At 41.1% G+C, this 16,923-nt stretch overlaps 4 protein-coding genes across 5 annotated transcripts in view; 1 reads left to right on the top strand and 3 right to left on the bottom strand.

The window, feature by feature from the left end:
- Positions 1-261: 261 nt before the first annotated feature.
- atp5f1e (ATP synthase F1 subunit epsilon) lies at positions 262-2,144 on the bottom strand. Its single transcript, XM_031845224.1, has 3 exons — positions 2,063-2,144; positions 1,586-1,710; positions 262-711 (listed from the first exon to the last, which is right to left on the bottom strand). Coding segments are annotated over exons 1-3 (159 nt in total). The 5' UTR covers positions 2,095-2,144; the 3' UTR covers positions 262-709.
- LOC116382286 (PRELI domain containing protein 3B-like) lies at positions 1,525-7,985 on the top strand. Its single transcript, XM_031845223.1, has 7 exons — positions 1,525-1,547; positions 2,903-3,028; positions 4,203-4,371; positions 4,744-4,833; positions 5,486-5,556; positions 5,786-5,888; positions 6,003-7,985. The coding sequence occupies exons 1-7, from the start codon at positions 1,540-1,542 to the stop codon at positions 6,117-6,119; spliced, it is 684 nt and encodes a 227-aa protein (XP_031701083.1). The 5' UTR covers positions 1,525-1,539; the 3' UTR covers positions 6,120-7,985.
- A 280-nt stretch (positions 7,986-8,265) lies between these two features.
- Positions 8,266-14,106, bottom strand: bpifcl (BPI fold containing family C, like). 2 transcript variants are annotated; one of them, XM_031845222.1, is made up of 16 exons: positions 14,000-14,106; positions 13,707-13,881; positions 13,416-13,518; positions 13,183-13,314; positions 11,748-11,903; positions 11,594-11,657; positions 11,396-11,456; positions 11,188-11,279; positions 10,752-10,928; positions 10,601-10,660; positions 9,679-9,846; positions 9,296-9,363; positions 9,160-9,202; positions 9,002-9,062; positions 8,735-8,811; positions 8,266-8,638 (listed from the first exon to the last, which is right to left on the bottom strand). In XM_031845222.1, exons 2-16 carry the CDS (start codon positions 13,861-13,863, stop codon positions 8,600-8,602), a joined length of 1,458 nt encoding a protein of 485 aa, XP_031701082.1. In that variant the 5' UTR covers positions 13,864-13,881; positions 14,000-14,106; the 3' UTR covers positions 8,266-8,599. The 2 variants fall into 2 exon arrangements, with proteins under 2 accessions (XP_031701082.1, XP_031701081.1); XM_031845221.1 differs by having other exon boundaries at positions 13,707-13,871; positions 14,000-14,100.
- Positions 14,107-14,695: 589 nt separating this feature from the next.
- Positions 14,696-16,923, bottom strand: part of LOC116382402 (vesicular inhibitory amino acid transporter-like) — a 3,680-nt gene continuing 1,452 nt past the window's right edge. The window contains exon 2 of the mRNA XM_031845427.1: positions 14,696-16,751. Coding sequence (XP_031701287.1) covers positions 15,564-16,751 — 1,188 coding nt within the window. The 3' untranslated portion in view covers positions 14,696-15,563. The remainder of the gene's footprint in view (positions 16,752-16,923) is intronic.

Below are 16,923 nucleotides of genomic sequence, written 5' to 3'. Positions count from 1 at the left end.
TACCGACAAAAACACTTCTCCTTGTTTGATTGTAGTTTCATTTCGGTCATTAATGTTGGATTCTCTTGTTAGACATCTATGTCCGAGTCATGTTCTATCATTTGCCTGCATCTACAAACAATGACATGTTACAGTAATTTAGAAGGCACTAAACTAGAACTTCAACTAATCTGAACTGCAGTTAAAACAAATGAAGTGCCCGCCAGTTGTTTGCTAGTGTACTTGTTTTTTCAGACCACTGGGCAATGCATGCATTTCTAATGATTTTGGATTCAGATTTTTAATGCTTGTACAGTACACACAAACACCCTCTTCCCCAACATCGTACAGCATCAATGAAAGTTCAACAAACCATTGATATACTCATGGATCAGCACACGCATACCTCTGTAAATACCAGGTTTCTGTACATGACTATGTATACTACTGTACTGATTTATTTATACCAAAATAAAAATTGTTAGACAAAAATGTATTTTGTGTGTCATTCTGCAGTGCTGTAAATACTGTATTCACCAGAAGACAAGAATACAAGGAGACAAAATGTATTTCCGATATCCATTTTTAAATTACAAAGGGAAAATACAGCAATTTCATTCAGGTCATCTTGATGTCATCCATCTTTTCTTGTCTTCTCCCCGGTGTGCAGGACTGGAGAGTGAAAGGACCTCACAACTCAAGGTAAAACTATCTCCATCCCGGCCTCAAATCCTGGAAAAAATAAAATAAAATAGAAACATTACTGAAAATATCAGTGAAAATTATTTTGCATCCCAAACAGAACTAGAGAATCATTCATATCAGTGACTGCAGATTAAGGATTAGTCTACTTGGACAGTAAACTCTCAACTTCTTTTATGACAAAAACTTTAAAGATTTGAAGTTCAACTTTGCAAAGGTCGGCCAAAATGAGTCATGAGCAGTTAAGTGCAAACACTTCCAGTCATTAAACAACCTCCATACATGGGGTCAGTTGAGTATTGTGCATCAGCTTTAAGGTATGAGTAGTTCTGGTATAGGGGCCCTGATCAGGAATAATTTGACCCCAAGTACACTCAATGAACAATGTTGACATGTACCAAAAGACTGCCACGTGTCCAAAGTTGAATTCAACCCAAACCTCCATTTATCTAATTATTAGTTACTTTGGAGATTTAACATACAAAAATACATTGTATGCACGTTCCCAGGAAACTCATCTAGAAAAGAGAATGCATTGTTATAGACGTATAATTATTAGTATTAGTTATAAATGATCACCTTGATTAGGTACAACGTTAAAATGACGACTACATGTTAGTGCAGCAGCAATAATATCACAATGACGATACAGCACTCTGAAAGGTCACCGTTGATACTGAACTGTATATGAATGCAGCGGATAATTCTTCTGCTGCTGCTGCTTTTATAAAAGCTAGGATGCACGTCCTTCACTTGTACTTGAACATTGTTAACTCTCTGAATGAGTCTTCCACCGCTGACACCGCTCAATGTCACAGCCGCCTATCCTCGTCACAGTCGGAGGGCCATGGTGACTTCATGTGCCGGTATGATCAGAGTAATTTATAATATGTGATGAACTTACATGCTGCCGCTTTGGGTTTGATGACTTTCACGTTGGATTCTGCGAGCTTCAAAGCGTTGGCTTGGAACTGCGGCTTCATCGCCGCCCGCACCGCGCTCGCGCAGATAGAGGAGAAGCGGATGTAGCTGCAGGGAGAGAACACTCGTTAGCCGCATGCTGAAGGACACGCGCTACTGACAGTGAAAAACACAACTGCTGCTTTAATGACTAATAATCCCATGCGTTATCAGAAAGAGTCACGTTATAGATGGTTTTCAACTAACGTTATTGCGGCAATCTAAACGCATGGGTGGTAAAGCTAACAGTTAACTAAAGCTAAGCTATGCTATGTCGCCCTCTGAGGATTCAATAGATAGAAAAACAACAAGGACGTTGCGAATGTATTCAGTTATAATAACAAATTCTTATTTACAATAACGTGGTCAACACTGACCACAAAGCTAGCTCTCTACATATACATTATATGTATTTTTTTACCTGAGGCCTGCCTGTCTCCAGTATGCAACCATCTTGCCCGTGTTATGCTTCAAGGACAGATCGGATATGTGCGTGATGACGACATTTGAGGCACGCTGTTCTTTTCCCCGAACCAATAAGAACCGTTTATGATCATGATTGACAGCTTATACGGTCATTTGTCCCACCTCCAGACAACACTTCAACCAGCCTTTTTTTTCTTGAATGATTTGGTGAAATGTCATACAGTCGGTTGATTGTAAATGTACCTTTAGATTATGTGGTGGCAGTAACTGAAGTAAGTTTCCTTTACACAATAAATTGATAGGTAGCCACCACATTTAATTAGTTGTTAAAGAAGATCAAATTACTTATGGGAAAATTGGAAGTATAACAATAGCGTCCTAATTGTATGTATGAAATGATTTTACTGATGACAATACTGTTCTGTTGGTATCTAGTTGGTTTGATGTATGATGTTGCTCAGTCAGCTTGGGTCCTGCATCTTTTTCATGGCCCCCTTTGGTAGAATTGGAATTACTTTTGATTAGGTTAAGAAATAATAATGCTAATTTATTGAGTTGCTATTAAAGCACGAATGTAAGTATAGGATGCACCGTTTTTTGATCGTTTTTTACTGATGGATTAAAATAAGTTTAAGGTACAATAAAGCAGATGTGCTTTAGTAACGTAAAAGTTCCTCAAAAATGGAGAAAAAAACCCAATACTTGACATTATCAAATAAATAAATATATAATACAAGGATTGTTCTGGACGTTAGAGTGCAGTTCCTGTCTCTACCACCAGGGGGAGCGTCATCGTTTTAAGGTTTTCTTCTTCATTTCTTGTCTCTACCACCAGGGGGAGTCTCGTCCTTTTAAGGTTTTCTCCTTCGTTCCTCACCGCGGTCACAGGCACCCGGCTCCCGAGCACTGACAAGAAAAGCCTAACAAAAATGAAGATCTGGGCGTCAGAGCACATTTTCAAGTAAGTATTTTTCTGTCTGTGACGATGCCTTAAAAACACGTAAATCTGTTTAGTAACTGTTTTTCTTTCGTGTGATACGTTACCGTTACTGTCTGCTAGCCTCCTTAGCTGCTATGGGGCTAAGGTGAACTGTAACTAACCTTATCTAACGTGAGCTAAGGTTAACTGTAACTAAACACTAAACTAAACACTAAACTAAACACGCTCGCGGTCATGTTACTTAACTGTGTGTCATTCATGTCAGTAATCACATTCAGAAAATGTGACTTATATTCATCTCTATGGTTAAAGTTGTTTCAACAAATCTCTACACTTGTTGGTATTTGTCTGCTAGAAGTAAGCTAAGCTTTAGCTAGCGTTAGCTGAAGGTTAGCTTTGGGCTGTTAGCTTCAAAGCTAACTTTGTTATTAGATGCTGTAACGTTGAGTAGCTCAGCCGTGTGTGTCATTTTAAATGTTAAGTGTACTGAAACGTTTCAGCCACACGTTCACGTTATTCTAAAGAAATGATTTCCGTGATATTAATGTGTCTGAGCCGCGATCATTGGTGTTGCATAACGGTCTGTCTGTCAAACGAGAGACCATGATGCGTCTATTGTCTGTGTGTTTGTGCTCACTAGACAGTAGTAAGTGTGGAACAATGGTCGGAACATTGTTGTCCGTTTCCATAAGTTTGTAGTTAAATCCACGATGATGGTCCTTTCTGTGCAGAGGGGGCATTCCTCCTCCGCCTGTCAGTCTATGGATATCTAGGTGATTCCTCCATTTTGTGTCTGCACCAGTCTTTAATATTGACAATATGACATTTGAACCTTATTTTACATCATATTTTTGTTACATTATAAGGCAGGGCACGGACCATTTTCACTTTTTACCTCCTGAGTCCTGTGCATAATAACTGAACTTCAAAGTTATTTGATTGTCAGTTTGTTGTCACATTTATCTCGCAAGACAGCTGGATTCTTGCGATGTCACCCACAGCAATGCATTTTGTTTTGTGTGTTTGTGTGTGTGTGTGTGTGTGTGTGTGTGTGTGTGTGTGTGTGTGTGTGCGCAGTGTACACGTATCATAATGTAAATATTACAGAATTGGCTGACATTGACGGTCCGCAATCCTTTTCCAGAGTGTTAAATGACCTTTAGGAAGTTGCTAAATGTTTATTGTTTTTTGACAGCCATCCATGGGAGACGGTGACCAAGGCGGCGATGCAGAAGTACCCCAACCCCATGAACCCCGGTGTGTTTGGTGTGGATGTTCTGGACAGAAGCGTGGACACAGAGGGCCGGTTACACAGTACCAGACTGCTCAGCACAGAGTGGGGGCTTCCCGCCATGGCCAAGACTGTAAGTTAAGATGATGAAACGCTTGAGCTGCTGCTTTCTTTTGATTGATGATAGGCTTGTTCGAGATGAACTCCGCCTGGCCTGATCTTTGATAATCATGACGGCGTTCATGGTTTGACCTCCTCAGTTTGCCGCTGTATATAAATCACCTAGCCCTCGCAAGCTAAAGAAATTCAAAACACGACTCAATAGTTAAAATAATTTAGTAGAGGAAAGAAACACAAGACAATAGTATTTATTATTATTATGTGCGATATTAAGACTGTCAGTGCTCCACATCGTTATTTAAAGGTCCTCACATCCCACTTGTTGGCAAGAGGTTTTTTTAATTTATTTTTTAAACCAATCCTGTGTTGTGTCCTTTTCCTGCAGATGTTCGGGGTAACAAGAACATGCACTTATGTTCAGGAACATTCAGTTGTGGACCCCAAAGAGAAGAGCTTTGAGCTGAAATCTACAAATGTAAGTAGTGCTTTCATCATTGTTAATAAACACACTTTCTGTGAGAACCACTGAACACTGATACAAAGTGTGTGAGGGCAGGACTGAAAACAAATACATGGCCTCCTCTTTATCATCTGATTGATTACAGGAGGTTATTTTGGTTGAGAAATGCTGTCGATTAACACTTCATTATATCTGAGGACTTCAGGCATTGTTTCTAATGGAACTTTCATATCTCTGGGAAAACAAAATAGATTTGTGTCCACTGCTGAAGCTAAACTAAGCTAAGCTGTAGTAGGTTCCTCAGTCAGCCTTGACACCTGCTTCTCATTAAGAAGCCATTCACATACCAGCCTTTTAGCTGCCTCCATAGTGTGGAAGACTTTCTACTTCCTGATTGTTAGTTTGTTTAATGTCATGTTAGTGACTTGCTTATTCAGATATCCATTTACTGACACTACACAGCAGCTGGAACCATCGTTAATGTTATCAGTTGCACCTGTGTTTTTCCTGACCTTTGTCGTTAACTACGACAAGCGAAAGGATCCGTGTCTGGGGCTTTATGGCTCTGTTCTTACTGCAGCTGCTGTTAAATCTACTAAAATGCCCGTAGACAACGTAAATATTGTAAGTGAGACAAAGACTAAATGTGACTGTTTTGTCTATCCAGATCTCCTTCACTAACCTGGTGTCTGTGGATGAGAAGTTGACGTACAAGCCACATCCGCAGGATCCTGAAAAGTAAATTAGTTTTCTTTCATAAATGTCTAATGTCACCCGCGATATTTATCATCATGATTAATTATTTGTTTATGTTATTATCTCTAGTTCGGCCCTTTTTATGTGTGCTTATGTTTGAGTATTTTGGTTTATTGCAAAAATGTTTGGTAGTTTTTAATTGAAAGATTATAATCTATAAGAGATTTACCTTGAGTCGACTGTTTTGTGACCTTTTTATTTGTGTTCTCAGGACGGTGCTGACCCAGGAGGCTCTGATCAGTGTGAAAGGCATCAGTCTGAGTAGCTACCTCGAGAGTCTCATGGCCAAGACCATCTCTGCAAACGCTGGCAAGGTGAAGCTGCCCTTTTTAAATTCTCCTGATAACTCGTCATGATCCCTCTCTTCATAGCAATGTGCCCGTCACTACACATTCTGTTTTGTAATACTCTCCCTCCGTCTGTCTCAGGGTCGGGAGGCAATGGAGTGGGTCATCAGACGATTAAACACAGAAATCGAGGAGTTGGCGGCGACCGCTCGTGGTACTATACGTGCGCCAATGGCGGCAGCGGTCGCTGACAAATGATCCCGGCCTTCCCACTGCTTCGTCCACCGCCATGAACCGATGGGTCTCTGACGTTTCACCTCACCTAATCTGCCAACACAGCCCCATCCGCCGGCCCTATGTACTTTTTTGTTTCTGTGCGTTTGTCCCTCCTCAGCAGTCTGCGCAGACGAGTTTGATTCTTGCCGCCGTGGGCAGTGACGGGGAGTGTTGAGCTGATGGCATTTAAAAAAAAAAAAAAAAAAAACCCAGTTTAATCGGACTGCATTTGAAGCTCAGTCTTGTGGTGTTTAAGCTCTTATTTTTTTAATTCACATAGTGCCTCCATATTTCATCTATTTCTTCTCGTCTGTCTCTCCCCCCCCTTCATCTTGACTTGTTCATCTGTCTCTAATGTTCTCTTCTTATTGTTTCCAAACCCTCGTTAGCAGGTTGAGTACTGGTAACCGCTGAAATTAAGTCACTTTTCTCTAACTTTTTTTCTGGATTGGCTGACCTTGCTTTGTACAGCAGAACTGACCAAATGATCTCAAAGCCACATGCGGGCTGTATTATAGTGACGCACTGCTTCAGCACTCGTTTCTTGTGGTATCGAAGCTCCAGGCTTTTTATTCTCCACGGTCATGCGAGGTCAGATAATCCAGATTAATCTGCTGTCTTTTCCGCCACCTGGACTTTCTCACAGATGGATTTGCTGTGAGCTGCAGTCGGATCTGAGTTCAGACAGGAAGGCCCTTGTGGGTGTACTTTCATGGTGCTGTAACACTTACGGTGCTTGTCCAGTTCTTGTACAGCTGACACTCGTGTGCCATCAGGTGGAAATCTACCAGCATGGTGGACTAACGACTACTTTATTCTGGTCATACAAATGGATGAAAATGACTTTGTTTCTTGAAGTCTTTCTTACCGTTTGTTAGTTTTGTCTCTTACACTGATGTGTTGTGTTACAGAATATGACTGTGCGTACTGAATGTCTAACTTATTTTCAGCATGTTCACTGAAATGCGTTTAAAGTGCGGAATTGTGACTGTTCAGCAGTGTTGCAGAAGGAGCTCTGCAGGGTTACATTCAGGATCACTGAGTGTGCGAACTGAAAATGTGAAGATTGAAGTAATAGTACTGATTTAATACCCCAAAACACTTTATTTATGATCTTGTCTGTTTTCTTAATGTCTATAGATGGTGTTATTTATGGTATATTTGTTTTAGTGAACATTGACAAAGTCTGTGTTCATTTTATTCTACATTTAACTTCTTTATCCCACATCAGACTCTCAGGTTGACTTCAGTTCAGTTCCCCTGTTTGCTCCCTCCTTTAAGACCACATTAAGATGAAGGTAACATTATTGTAACTCTTGTTTGTTCTTTTCTGCTCTTCTCCTCTTTTGGAATTTAATAAGGACAGTTCTACAGATTTAAGTTTACATTAAAGGGGTTTGTGGTACAATGAAAGCTATTTGAAGTTTGTTAATAAAACTCGGCATCACAAGTGTTCAAAGACGCTCCACGGTTGGCATCCTGCTCAACTGTCATTAGTTCAGTAGATTGGTGTATACAACAGGTCAGTCTTTCTCACGCCTGCTTCCAGTTCAGCTGAGCTTCTTGTTCATAATAATCTAACTCCTCGTCGGGTCCAACTCAGGATCACGCAGTATGAAGTCTGGTCAGCTGTCTAAATGACCCAACAGCCATTTGGTAACCTCACCTTGTCTCCTTTCATGACTGAAGTGTGATGTTTTTCTATGGTGAAGATTTTAGGAACAGTGGCTGTAAATAGGCTTATATTTATATTTTGGTGGTGTTACATTCCAAGAATGTGAACGTGTAAAAGGATCCAAATAATGCACACTGAAAAGTTTCAAAATAAAGAGATGTCATTGTTTCATGAATATGTTGGTGGTGTTCTTTTCAAATGTGTGAACTCTTGAGGTTTATTTTCCCAAACTAAAAATATATGGACCCCCTTAATCAACCCCTTCCAGTGAACAAAGAGATGAATTAGTCAGTGAACATATGCAGGTAATTGGCTCCTGACAGTTATTGAGATTACCAGGAAACATGAGAAATGTATCAGATCCAGTTTAAATGTAATGTGCTGTGGTGGTACTATGAATATGGACACAGCGTGCTGTCCAAAACCAACAATCTACAATATGAACGACACCGCCAGAATACAAAAAGTGTTTTATTACCTTATGGTTTGAAACAATCTGATTTGAGCCTGAAAACCATTTTAGAAGCATTTATAAAGATGAGCTGTTGATTTGACATGAATGCTGTAGAGTTGTAGGTTGTGATTATATACTGCGTAACAAGGCCTGTTAATCATTTACAGTCCAGAATACAGAGTGGGGTAGATGCTTCACCTTGTAAACACATCTGTATCGTGATGTATCCGATATCTACAAATGCAGTTAGTTCACTGGTTTGAAGTGAGGTGAAGAGCGTCTGTGCTTTATGGATTAAACAGACCAGTTTGTCAGTTGAAGCCTCTTGTCTGTTTACAACAACACGGCATCTGAAGCGATGGCTATAAATCCCTGTTAAAAAATATAGGCAAAGATCAGCACAACACGTTCTGCTCTTAATCCAAACGTTGACCTAACATTCATGAGTAATCTTTTGCTAACACTGACCTCTTCCATCCCCAGAACTGTGTTGATCAGCTGTGCGTGTTTGGTTCCGGGTAAACCAACACCTTTGCCCAGTTCCACTGAAGCAGACAAGTACCAGCAATGTACACGACACATTATGTTCAGTTGGTTGGATTGTATCGGCATATTGTGAAGGACAAAATGCGTTGTTTCCCTCTGTGTTGCTCTAATTCATGTTGTTAATTGCACCTGTGTTCCCCCTGCAAGGACACGTTAAAAGGGCTGCTGTGAACACAAAAGCACACTCACCGTTCAGCTTTGCAAAGACGAGCACCATGCCTGCCTTCATCGAGTGTTCCAAAGTATCAGTCTGCAAAGAGAAACGTGTGAATCATTTCAGTCACTGTATTTTGTACACACATTAGGCTTCCTGTGACTATAGCGTGGTGTGGTTATGTGTCACGTACCTGAAAGGTTCCCACTTCACTCGACACCAGCGCCACTGTCAAGCTGTTTGAAAGTAAGTCATATTATTAAGTCTACTTTAAGTTTGCGTTTGTGAACTCAGGCTCAGGTGTGTTTTAAAAACATGGCGATGCTCACTTATCCAGTGTCACGGAGCCCTTCAGTAGTCCACCAGCAATCCACACTTTACCGCTGTGTGTGGAGTCCTGAAAGAAAGAGGTTTAAATAACAACTACAACCAATGATTATTTATCACTAATCAGTGGTTTTAGTCATTCATTGTTTAATATATTACATGTAGGAAACCCACATTGGAGAACGGTTAGTTTGCAGCATTTTTATTTGATAAATGACTCGGAGTATTAATAAATGATCAAAATAGTTGTCCATTTATTTTCTGTCAATTAAATTTTGATGAACCAACAACTCCTCTCAGCACTAGAATTTATCTGAATGTATTTGTATAATATCCACTATACGACTACTTTGATGCATTGTTGACATAAAGAGTAAGTACTCACAACATTGAGTTTGAACAGCGGGGTCTCGGTACCATTTGGTTGGATGGCGAAAGCCTTGACAGTGCCTTCAAAACCCAGTTTAACAACACCGGGCTGGAAGGAAAACATTGGCACTTTTCTGGCATAAACCTGCAGACTCATCAGAAGTCCGGGAAACATCTTGGGAAGCTGCAGCGAGATAGAAAGAATAAGCGTAAAGAGTAAATGGTTGTGAGACAGTTGAGATTCAACTTCAAGCAAGGAGAGATACATGACAAGCTACAGACAATGCAGAAGTTAATGGACTTGTGTTTGTAATAAAGTTGCTTTTTCCGGTCCTTCGGGTTCATTTCATATCAGCAATTTTTTTTTTCCAAATGTTCTAAAGTGCAGGTGGCAAGGTAGACTAGCATGGAAGTAACATGTCAGTTAAACAAGTGTGGGTGAGCAGTAACTCAGGTCCAGATAAAGAGCATTATGGCGCATAAACATGTGATGTAGAATGTGAAAAAGAACATGCACTAATGTTTAAAAACCTCTGTAGTGTCAAAAATTAGTCAGTTAGAAAATGAGATGAAATCCATGGTTGTGCATTGGTGCTGTCTGCACCGGTTTATGAAAATAAAAAGTAAAAAATCCTCCTGACTTCAAATAAAACAGGTCCCACATTTGTATCAAATGTTTTTGTCCCCATGACATAATTATATGCGGTTCAATCACTTGCACATTTACCGGATGACTGTTGATTTTGAATGACAGTGTTTAAAGATTTTTGATCACTGAATTTTGCTATTATACTGTATATGTGATGGCATGTAAATATGTTTTAAACATGTTCATCATAAAGGTAGGGGATCATACATGTCAGAAGCAGTACTGCTTTTTGATAAAGGAAAAATAAAACCCTTCAGTGTTGCCAAATGTAACCGTGATACACACTTACCTGAGGAATGAAAGGCCCCATCCAGCTGGTGTTCAGGTGCATGGGGAGGTATGGAGGTATCTGAGATGATGACACACCATTGTTTTTAACAGTATAGACAAATATTAGGGCAGAAAGATTGTGTTGCCATTTGTGTTTCAGGTGCTCTTACCATGCTGTCGGTGATGACGGTCTGAAGCAGGCCCGCTTTGTAGAGTACGTAAGAGGCGGAGTTCAGAGTGAACTCAGACAGGCCCACTGACAGCATGTAGCCCGGCTGCTCGGGCATGGTGAAAGGCTGGGCCTCAAAGGGAGGTTCTGTATGACCTTTTATATTGTATAACTCTCCCTTTAAATGAAGAGTTGCAAATGATCATTTACAGCTATTGATCACTTTGTTGTTGTTGTTATTAATTCTTTTCACATGTCTTGGCACTCGCCCTATAGTAATAAATGACTGCCATAGGACATAACTTGGACATACGGTACACCTATAGTTCTGCGTTTATACCATCATTTCTTTCAAAGATCTGCCTGAAATGATGTGGCCAAAAGTCAGAGGTCTTCCTCTATACAAAAAATAGATTGTAGAGTGTGTGCATCCTTACCTTAAGACCTAGATTCAGACTTGAAGCATTAATGACGGGCATGCTGGTGAGAGGGAGGTCAAAAGTAAAGTTTTCCCCCACATCAAAGGAAACTGATGAGTAGAAATCATATGTAGAGTGAATTATCTATTCGTGGATTTGGACGATGTAACTGGTATCAACATGGACATTTTTAGGCTCTTTTTGAGGATGCGGCCTGCTGCAATACCTTTCATGGCCTGTAGGTGGTACTCCAAGTTTACGATGGACTTCTCCACTCCAGGGCAGATCTATGGAGGAAAAAAACAAGGCAAATATCCTACAATGCTCATCACTAAAAGTCTGTACAATATGTTTCAACTGAGTATTGTCTGATGATCATACAGCATTGACAGAGTACTGATAAATGTGACAGATATACACTCACTGAGGCCTCTATTTCATCCTTGATACACCTCTTTAAATACTCCACAAAAGGCTTGAACATCCAACTGTTGACAAATGAAAATGCAGGGCTTACATCCAGACATCAGTATTAGTTCTATTCCCCTTCCTCTCCCTGTCCCTGTGTTTTACTGTACCTTGCTCCACCCTGAAATCGTACGTCCACATCTCCAACATGAGCTTCACAGTGGGCACTGGTGACAGACAGATGCCCGTCAGCGTCTTTCCCCAGCTTCACTACAGAGGTCACATCCATATTAAATATAGCCATGTCGAATGATCCCCCGTCATGTCTGAAACACACGCACAAACAAAGTCAGTACATGTGGTGGTGGTGAACATTTATTCATGCAGTTAACATATCCAAAGCCACTACCGTGTGTGTGTGTGTGTGTGTGTGTGTGTGAGTGAGTGTAGCATACACACAAATGAAGCAGACTAACCTCAGTGACTTGTCCAAGTTATAACATATTATGCGTGCATTGCAAAAAAAAACTTGGTTGCAAAGCCATCTTCATTATGAAAGTAAAAAAATTCAGTTTCTCTTCCGCATTGTTTCCTTCCCGTGTTTTCTTGATTGTATCTAAATGGTGGTTTGCCATTGCTGGCATACCAACTTGCTAACAATTCAAGCCTTTGTAACGAAATAATAAATCAGTCACATTAAAATCCTTTGAAAGAATGGGCTCAGCTCTGTAGTCCAGACTGGACATGTTCGAAATATATAATTTGATATAAACTCCATGTTAAAACAGGCCTCATAATATACCCAGTTAGCTGTAACTTTCATATTCAACAGAAACTGGGTGGATGACTGTGGTTATAAACTGATACACATAGTGGCCTCATGGTACTGGGTGAAAGAACAGGAAGTCACCTAAATTACTGTTTTTTTCCTTTTGGATCTTATCTTAAGGTTCTTAAGCTTATATTTCTAGGGGCGTAGTTCCCCAGGTGGCGTTGCTGGTTCCCTCTCATTTTCCCCTCAAGGCCCCGCCACACTAACACCTATTATAATCTAACTGACACCATTTGATCCAGGATAGTGTGGCAAGTTCTGGTTTCAATTAATTTCTAGTAAAATGATTAGTACTGTTTTGTGACTTAAAGGCCAACATAAAGATCACTTTAATTTAAAAAGTTAGGACTGAGTGTCATAAGTGAACCGGTGATTTCTCTTTAAGAAAATAGCCAATGATGTTTCATACAAGAGTACAGGAGTTGAAACAAGACATCACTGGAGACATGATACCTTCGAGGAGACACTTCCTTTTCTAGTTGTTCTCAGATGAACTGACAAAACAAAGGCTATTTTAAATTTTAATATCACTTCCTCATTTAGGCTTCATGTACATTTCTTTCAACATTTCAAACTGGTGTGTAACTTATACATTTGAATTACAATATTTAATATTGTGGTAAAGAGGATAATCAGGTTACCTCAGGTGCTCTGAAGATTTGTCTTTTGCCCAAAAAGAAAACCTGACAACAAACCTTGAGTGAACAGCTGTGGGGTCACTTGCTTCACGATGAAGGAGTTTAAATGTAAGACTGAGGTCGGGGGAAACTCACATGAGGCCAGCATGTGTCGTCCACCTGCCGGATACTGCAACACTGAGGCCGGAGCTGGATGTGTTGAATCCTGTGATGTCCTGATAGAACTCAACAGATGGCTCTGGAAAGTCACACTTTGTGATGTTGACTCTAGTGCACATGGGGAGAGCAAAGACCAGTGTGAGGACATGGATCTGAGTAATTTGAAAATGTCTAATGAAATAAATCAAGAATGTTAAATGTAATCTTACCCTGATAATGTGTAGTGTATGAAGTGCAAGATTGTACCACTGATGTCAGGGAGAGTGACGAGATCCAGCCTCTCCTGAAGCCATCCTGCACCTACATGCTTTCCTGGGACGAACAGCACACGTGTACAGTTTTAATAGTTTTGAATGAAAGATGTTTCATTGACCGTTTTGTTGGGTTCTTTATGAAAAGACTAATGTAGCTGCACAGCAATCTAACTCCCCCAAAGAAGCAATTATTTTGTGTTTGAATAAAGTTAACCGAGTGAAAAACACCATCTCACATTGACTTACCGTACTGAAGTCCTTTGTTAGTCAAGGTGACTTGTAAAGCAGGATTTTCTCCATAGGTAAAGGAGACAAGCATGAGCACTACTATCACAGGTCGGAGCATGTTCCTGGGTCCTCTGTGGCGCAATGTACCAAATACTTGATACAGATATGCCAGCATGAAAGCAACTGCAAAACTCTGCACAGTCAAAGAACCACCGACACATGTAATTTACATTTCCACGTTAAAAATACATTCTAAAATCAAACATACTATTCTCGTTTGACCTGTTGTTGTGATATTATGTAGCACGTACCTTTAAATACTGCCTGTGATTTCACCAAGTTGAAAGTCAGCTCCTGAACAAGCGTCCTCACTGTTTTCTCTGCTGTTGATTTGTCACCACCTCCGGTTTCCTGTTCCTGAGAAGTGAAACTTACTGACGTCTGACAATAAAAGACGCGGGCGTGTGTGTGACAGAGCATAATCAAACAATAGTATCCTGTCTGTGTTGTTCAAATACTTGGGAGAATGTGTCAAGAACAAAACAAAGTGAAGGTTTTAGGAGCTCAAGTGTTGAATGTCATCTATACTTGAAGTACAATAGCCAAGATCAGTGTTGTTAAAGGTTAATTTGAAAAGAAAGAAGTTATTTGAACAACTTCCTCATTCTTTAAAAAAAGGCCTGATGTGGCCCACTAACATAAAAAGGAAGTGATAATCATCTCACATGTGTGCCTGGAGGTATGAAGCTGACGACAGTTATATTGTTGATAATCAACAGGGCCGGGTTTTCACACATGTCTGCTATATGCTGTTTTTGGAGGCTTCTGAGCTCTGTCAAGGATTATTTAGATAGGCAAATGCAAATTGTTGTTTTTTAAGAAAGGGAATCTTAATTAACATTGTAAGAGTGAGTTGAACTGAGCCCAGGACAGTAGAACTACAAGAGGAAGTGAAACCAGCAAGGCCTCTCAGTCATCCCTGGCTACATTTCAAGGAATCATTAGAATCACCAGCCATAAAATATTTGATTTATTTATCTCTTAATTCAACAAATACTCTTTGTCTCACACACCATGGTTAGTTCCATTAAATCACAATTAACAAGTTCAATAGGAAGAGAATATTATCAGACAGACATTTTTTTCATATAACACATTTAGGACCCACTTGCTTGCACTTTGAATTCACTTCATCCAGAATGACACTTGAAACACCAAGAAAACAAATGAGCCAACAAGTACTACTATAGGCATAAGATGGAAAATAAAACACTAAAACCAAAACAAACTGAAATAAAATTGTTTAAACAACTACACATACGTTTTTTTTTTTTTTTTACGGTTTATTATAATCCACAGAGCACCATCTGATCTGATGGGTGCGTTGATATTTTCTCTGGAGTGGGATTATTGATATATCTAGCAGCTCAAAAACCAATAATTACATATTCACTCCATTGTTTTTCACATATTTCATTCCCCAGATATAAACACGTATACACAGTAAGACCCATGGTAGACATTTTCACTGGATCTTTGACAACTTTGCATGAAGACTGATACCTGGACAGGCCTTTTAATGCCCGCATATTTATTCACCCCTTTCATGCGGAGGTTGTATTCCTCTGTCCAGTCAATAAAACACATTTTCTGGAATGAGTTGAATACTTAACACTATGATTAAAAAGTTTATTATTGCACATTATCACGAAGGCAAAATAAAAAAAGATGTACATTTCACACAAATAATCATCCTCATGAGCTTCTTTGTCAAGTGGTTAACATGATGTTTTGATAAGGTCTTGCGCCATGACAACTTGCCAGAGTGTGACATTTTAGCGCATCGCCATTCAACCAAGGTCATCTCTGAAGCCCTCAGTCGTGGATATTGTACCTGTACGCCTCTATGAGTCCTTCGACCGAGTGAATGAAGCCAGATATGGCGCATATGCCCCCAATAACAAAAATGGCAACGTCGAAGAAGACGTGGTGCCACAGGAGATTCCTCCACTGGAGCTTCAGGTGGAAGAGGCTTGGCAGGAGGAAGCATAGGCCAGCGCCGGTGAGGCTCCCAGTTAACCCCATAAGGAGGGCGAAATGGGGGACAAAGACGGCCATGAGCAAGGTGAAGACTACCAGGGCAATTCGAAGTCCCAGACCCCATGATTTCAGCTGCCCGCCAGGGCCGTAGCAGTCAGGGAACATGGCTCTCCCGCCATCCTGGAAAAAGGATTTCTCCAGAACCTCAACTGCAGCAAAGAACGGCAGCGGGTAAGATAACAGCGCCTTGGCAACGAGGAAGAGGTTCACCACAGCCCGGATGGTCGAAGGCAGGTTATCTGTGATGACCTCTTTGGTGGCGTCTGCCCAAGTCAAGTAGGCCACCAGGGCGAAGAGGCCCTTGAGGACGCAGGCTGAGATGTGAGTCCACTCCATCATGCAGTGGAACTCGCTGGGCTTCTGCATGTTTCCCTCCAGGGAGGGGAGGAATATCTGGGAGGTGTAGCTGAACACGATGATGCCGATTGAAATGGGGAATTTCTTCACATCGATATAAAACTTGACCTTGTCCCAGGCCCAGTCGCGCGCCCTGGAGAGGCAGTAGGCAATCACGAGGACATTGATGACGAAGTGCGCCATAGTGCAGAGCAAGCTGAACTTGGACACGGCCTTGAGGTTCTTCAGGAACGCGCAAGGCAGGAGCGCGACCGTGGCCACCACAGACCAGGCCTTCTGGGAGACTGGGAACCCCGGGAAACTGTTGACCATCAAGTTGCCGCTGACCACAACGTAAAGAATGCAGGTCATGACCAGCTCGATGATCTGGGCGACGTTCACGACGTGCCCGCCGAGCGCTGGGAAGCGGGGCGCGCAGCAGGCGTTGGCGATGTCGGTGTAGGTGTCCCTTACGCGCACTTTTATGCCGTCCTCGTTCTCCTCGTACAGACACGCGATGAGGATTTTTCCGGTGTAGCAGCACACCACGGCCGCGAAGATAATGAGGAAGAGACCGAGGTAGCCACCGTGGAGGATGGCGTAAGGCAGGCCGAGGACGAACATGCCCTGCGGACAGAGAAGCGCAGTTGAGTGGTAATGGACGAGGCCCACATCGCAGTGACAGGCCAAACCATCCCAGGCATGCAATGACATGGCTCACAGAGCTCACATCTTACATAATAACTGTAAAATATCTATCTATCTATCTATCTATCTATCTATCTATCTATCTATCTAT

This window comes from Anarrhichthys ocellatus, unplaced genomic scaffold (genome assembly GCF_004355925.1).
Source record: "Anarrhichthys ocellatus isolate YVR2014 unplaced genomic scaffold, GSC_Weel_1.0 scaffold5, whole genome shotgun sequence".
Lineage (NCBI taxonomy): Eukaryota > Metazoa > Chordata > Actinopteri > Perciformes > Anarhichadidae > Anarrhichthys > Anarrhichthys ocellatus.
This window is presented reverse-complemented; position numbering and strand designations above follow the sequence as displayed.

Excerpts from the sequence above, each read along its gene's own strand:
- bpifcl (XM_031845222.1), bottom strand. The coding sequence starts at position 13,863 with ATGCTGGCATATCTGTATCAAGTATTTGGTACATTGCGCCACAGAGGA. Across the intron at positions 10,661-10,751 it reads CCGTCATCACCGACAGCATG|ATACCTCCATACCTCCCCAT; the intron begins GTAAGAGCACCT and ends TCATCATCTCAG. Across the intron at positions 9,063-9,159 it reads GTGAAGTGGGAACCTTTCAG|ACTGATACTTTGGAACACTC; the intron begins GTACGTGACACA and ends TTCTCTTTGCAG.
- atp5f1e (XM_031845224.1), bottom strand. The coding sequence starts at position 2,094 with ATGGTTGCATACTGGAGACAGGCAGGCCTCAG. Across the intron at positions 1,711-2,062 it reads TGGAGACAGGCAGGCCTCAG|CTACATCCGCTTCTCCTCTA; the intron begins GTAAAAAAATAC and ends CTCTCCCTGCAG.
- LOC116382286 (XM_031845223.1), top strand. Across the intron at positions 3,029-4,202 it reads GCGTCAGAGCACATTTTCAA|CCATCCATGGGAGACGGTGA; the intron begins GTAAGTATTTTT and ends GTTTTTTGACAG. Across the intron at positions 4,372-4,743 it reads TTCCCGCCATGGCCAAGACT|ATGTTCGGGGTAACAAGAAC; the intron begins GTAAGTTAAGAT and ends CTTTTCCTGCAG.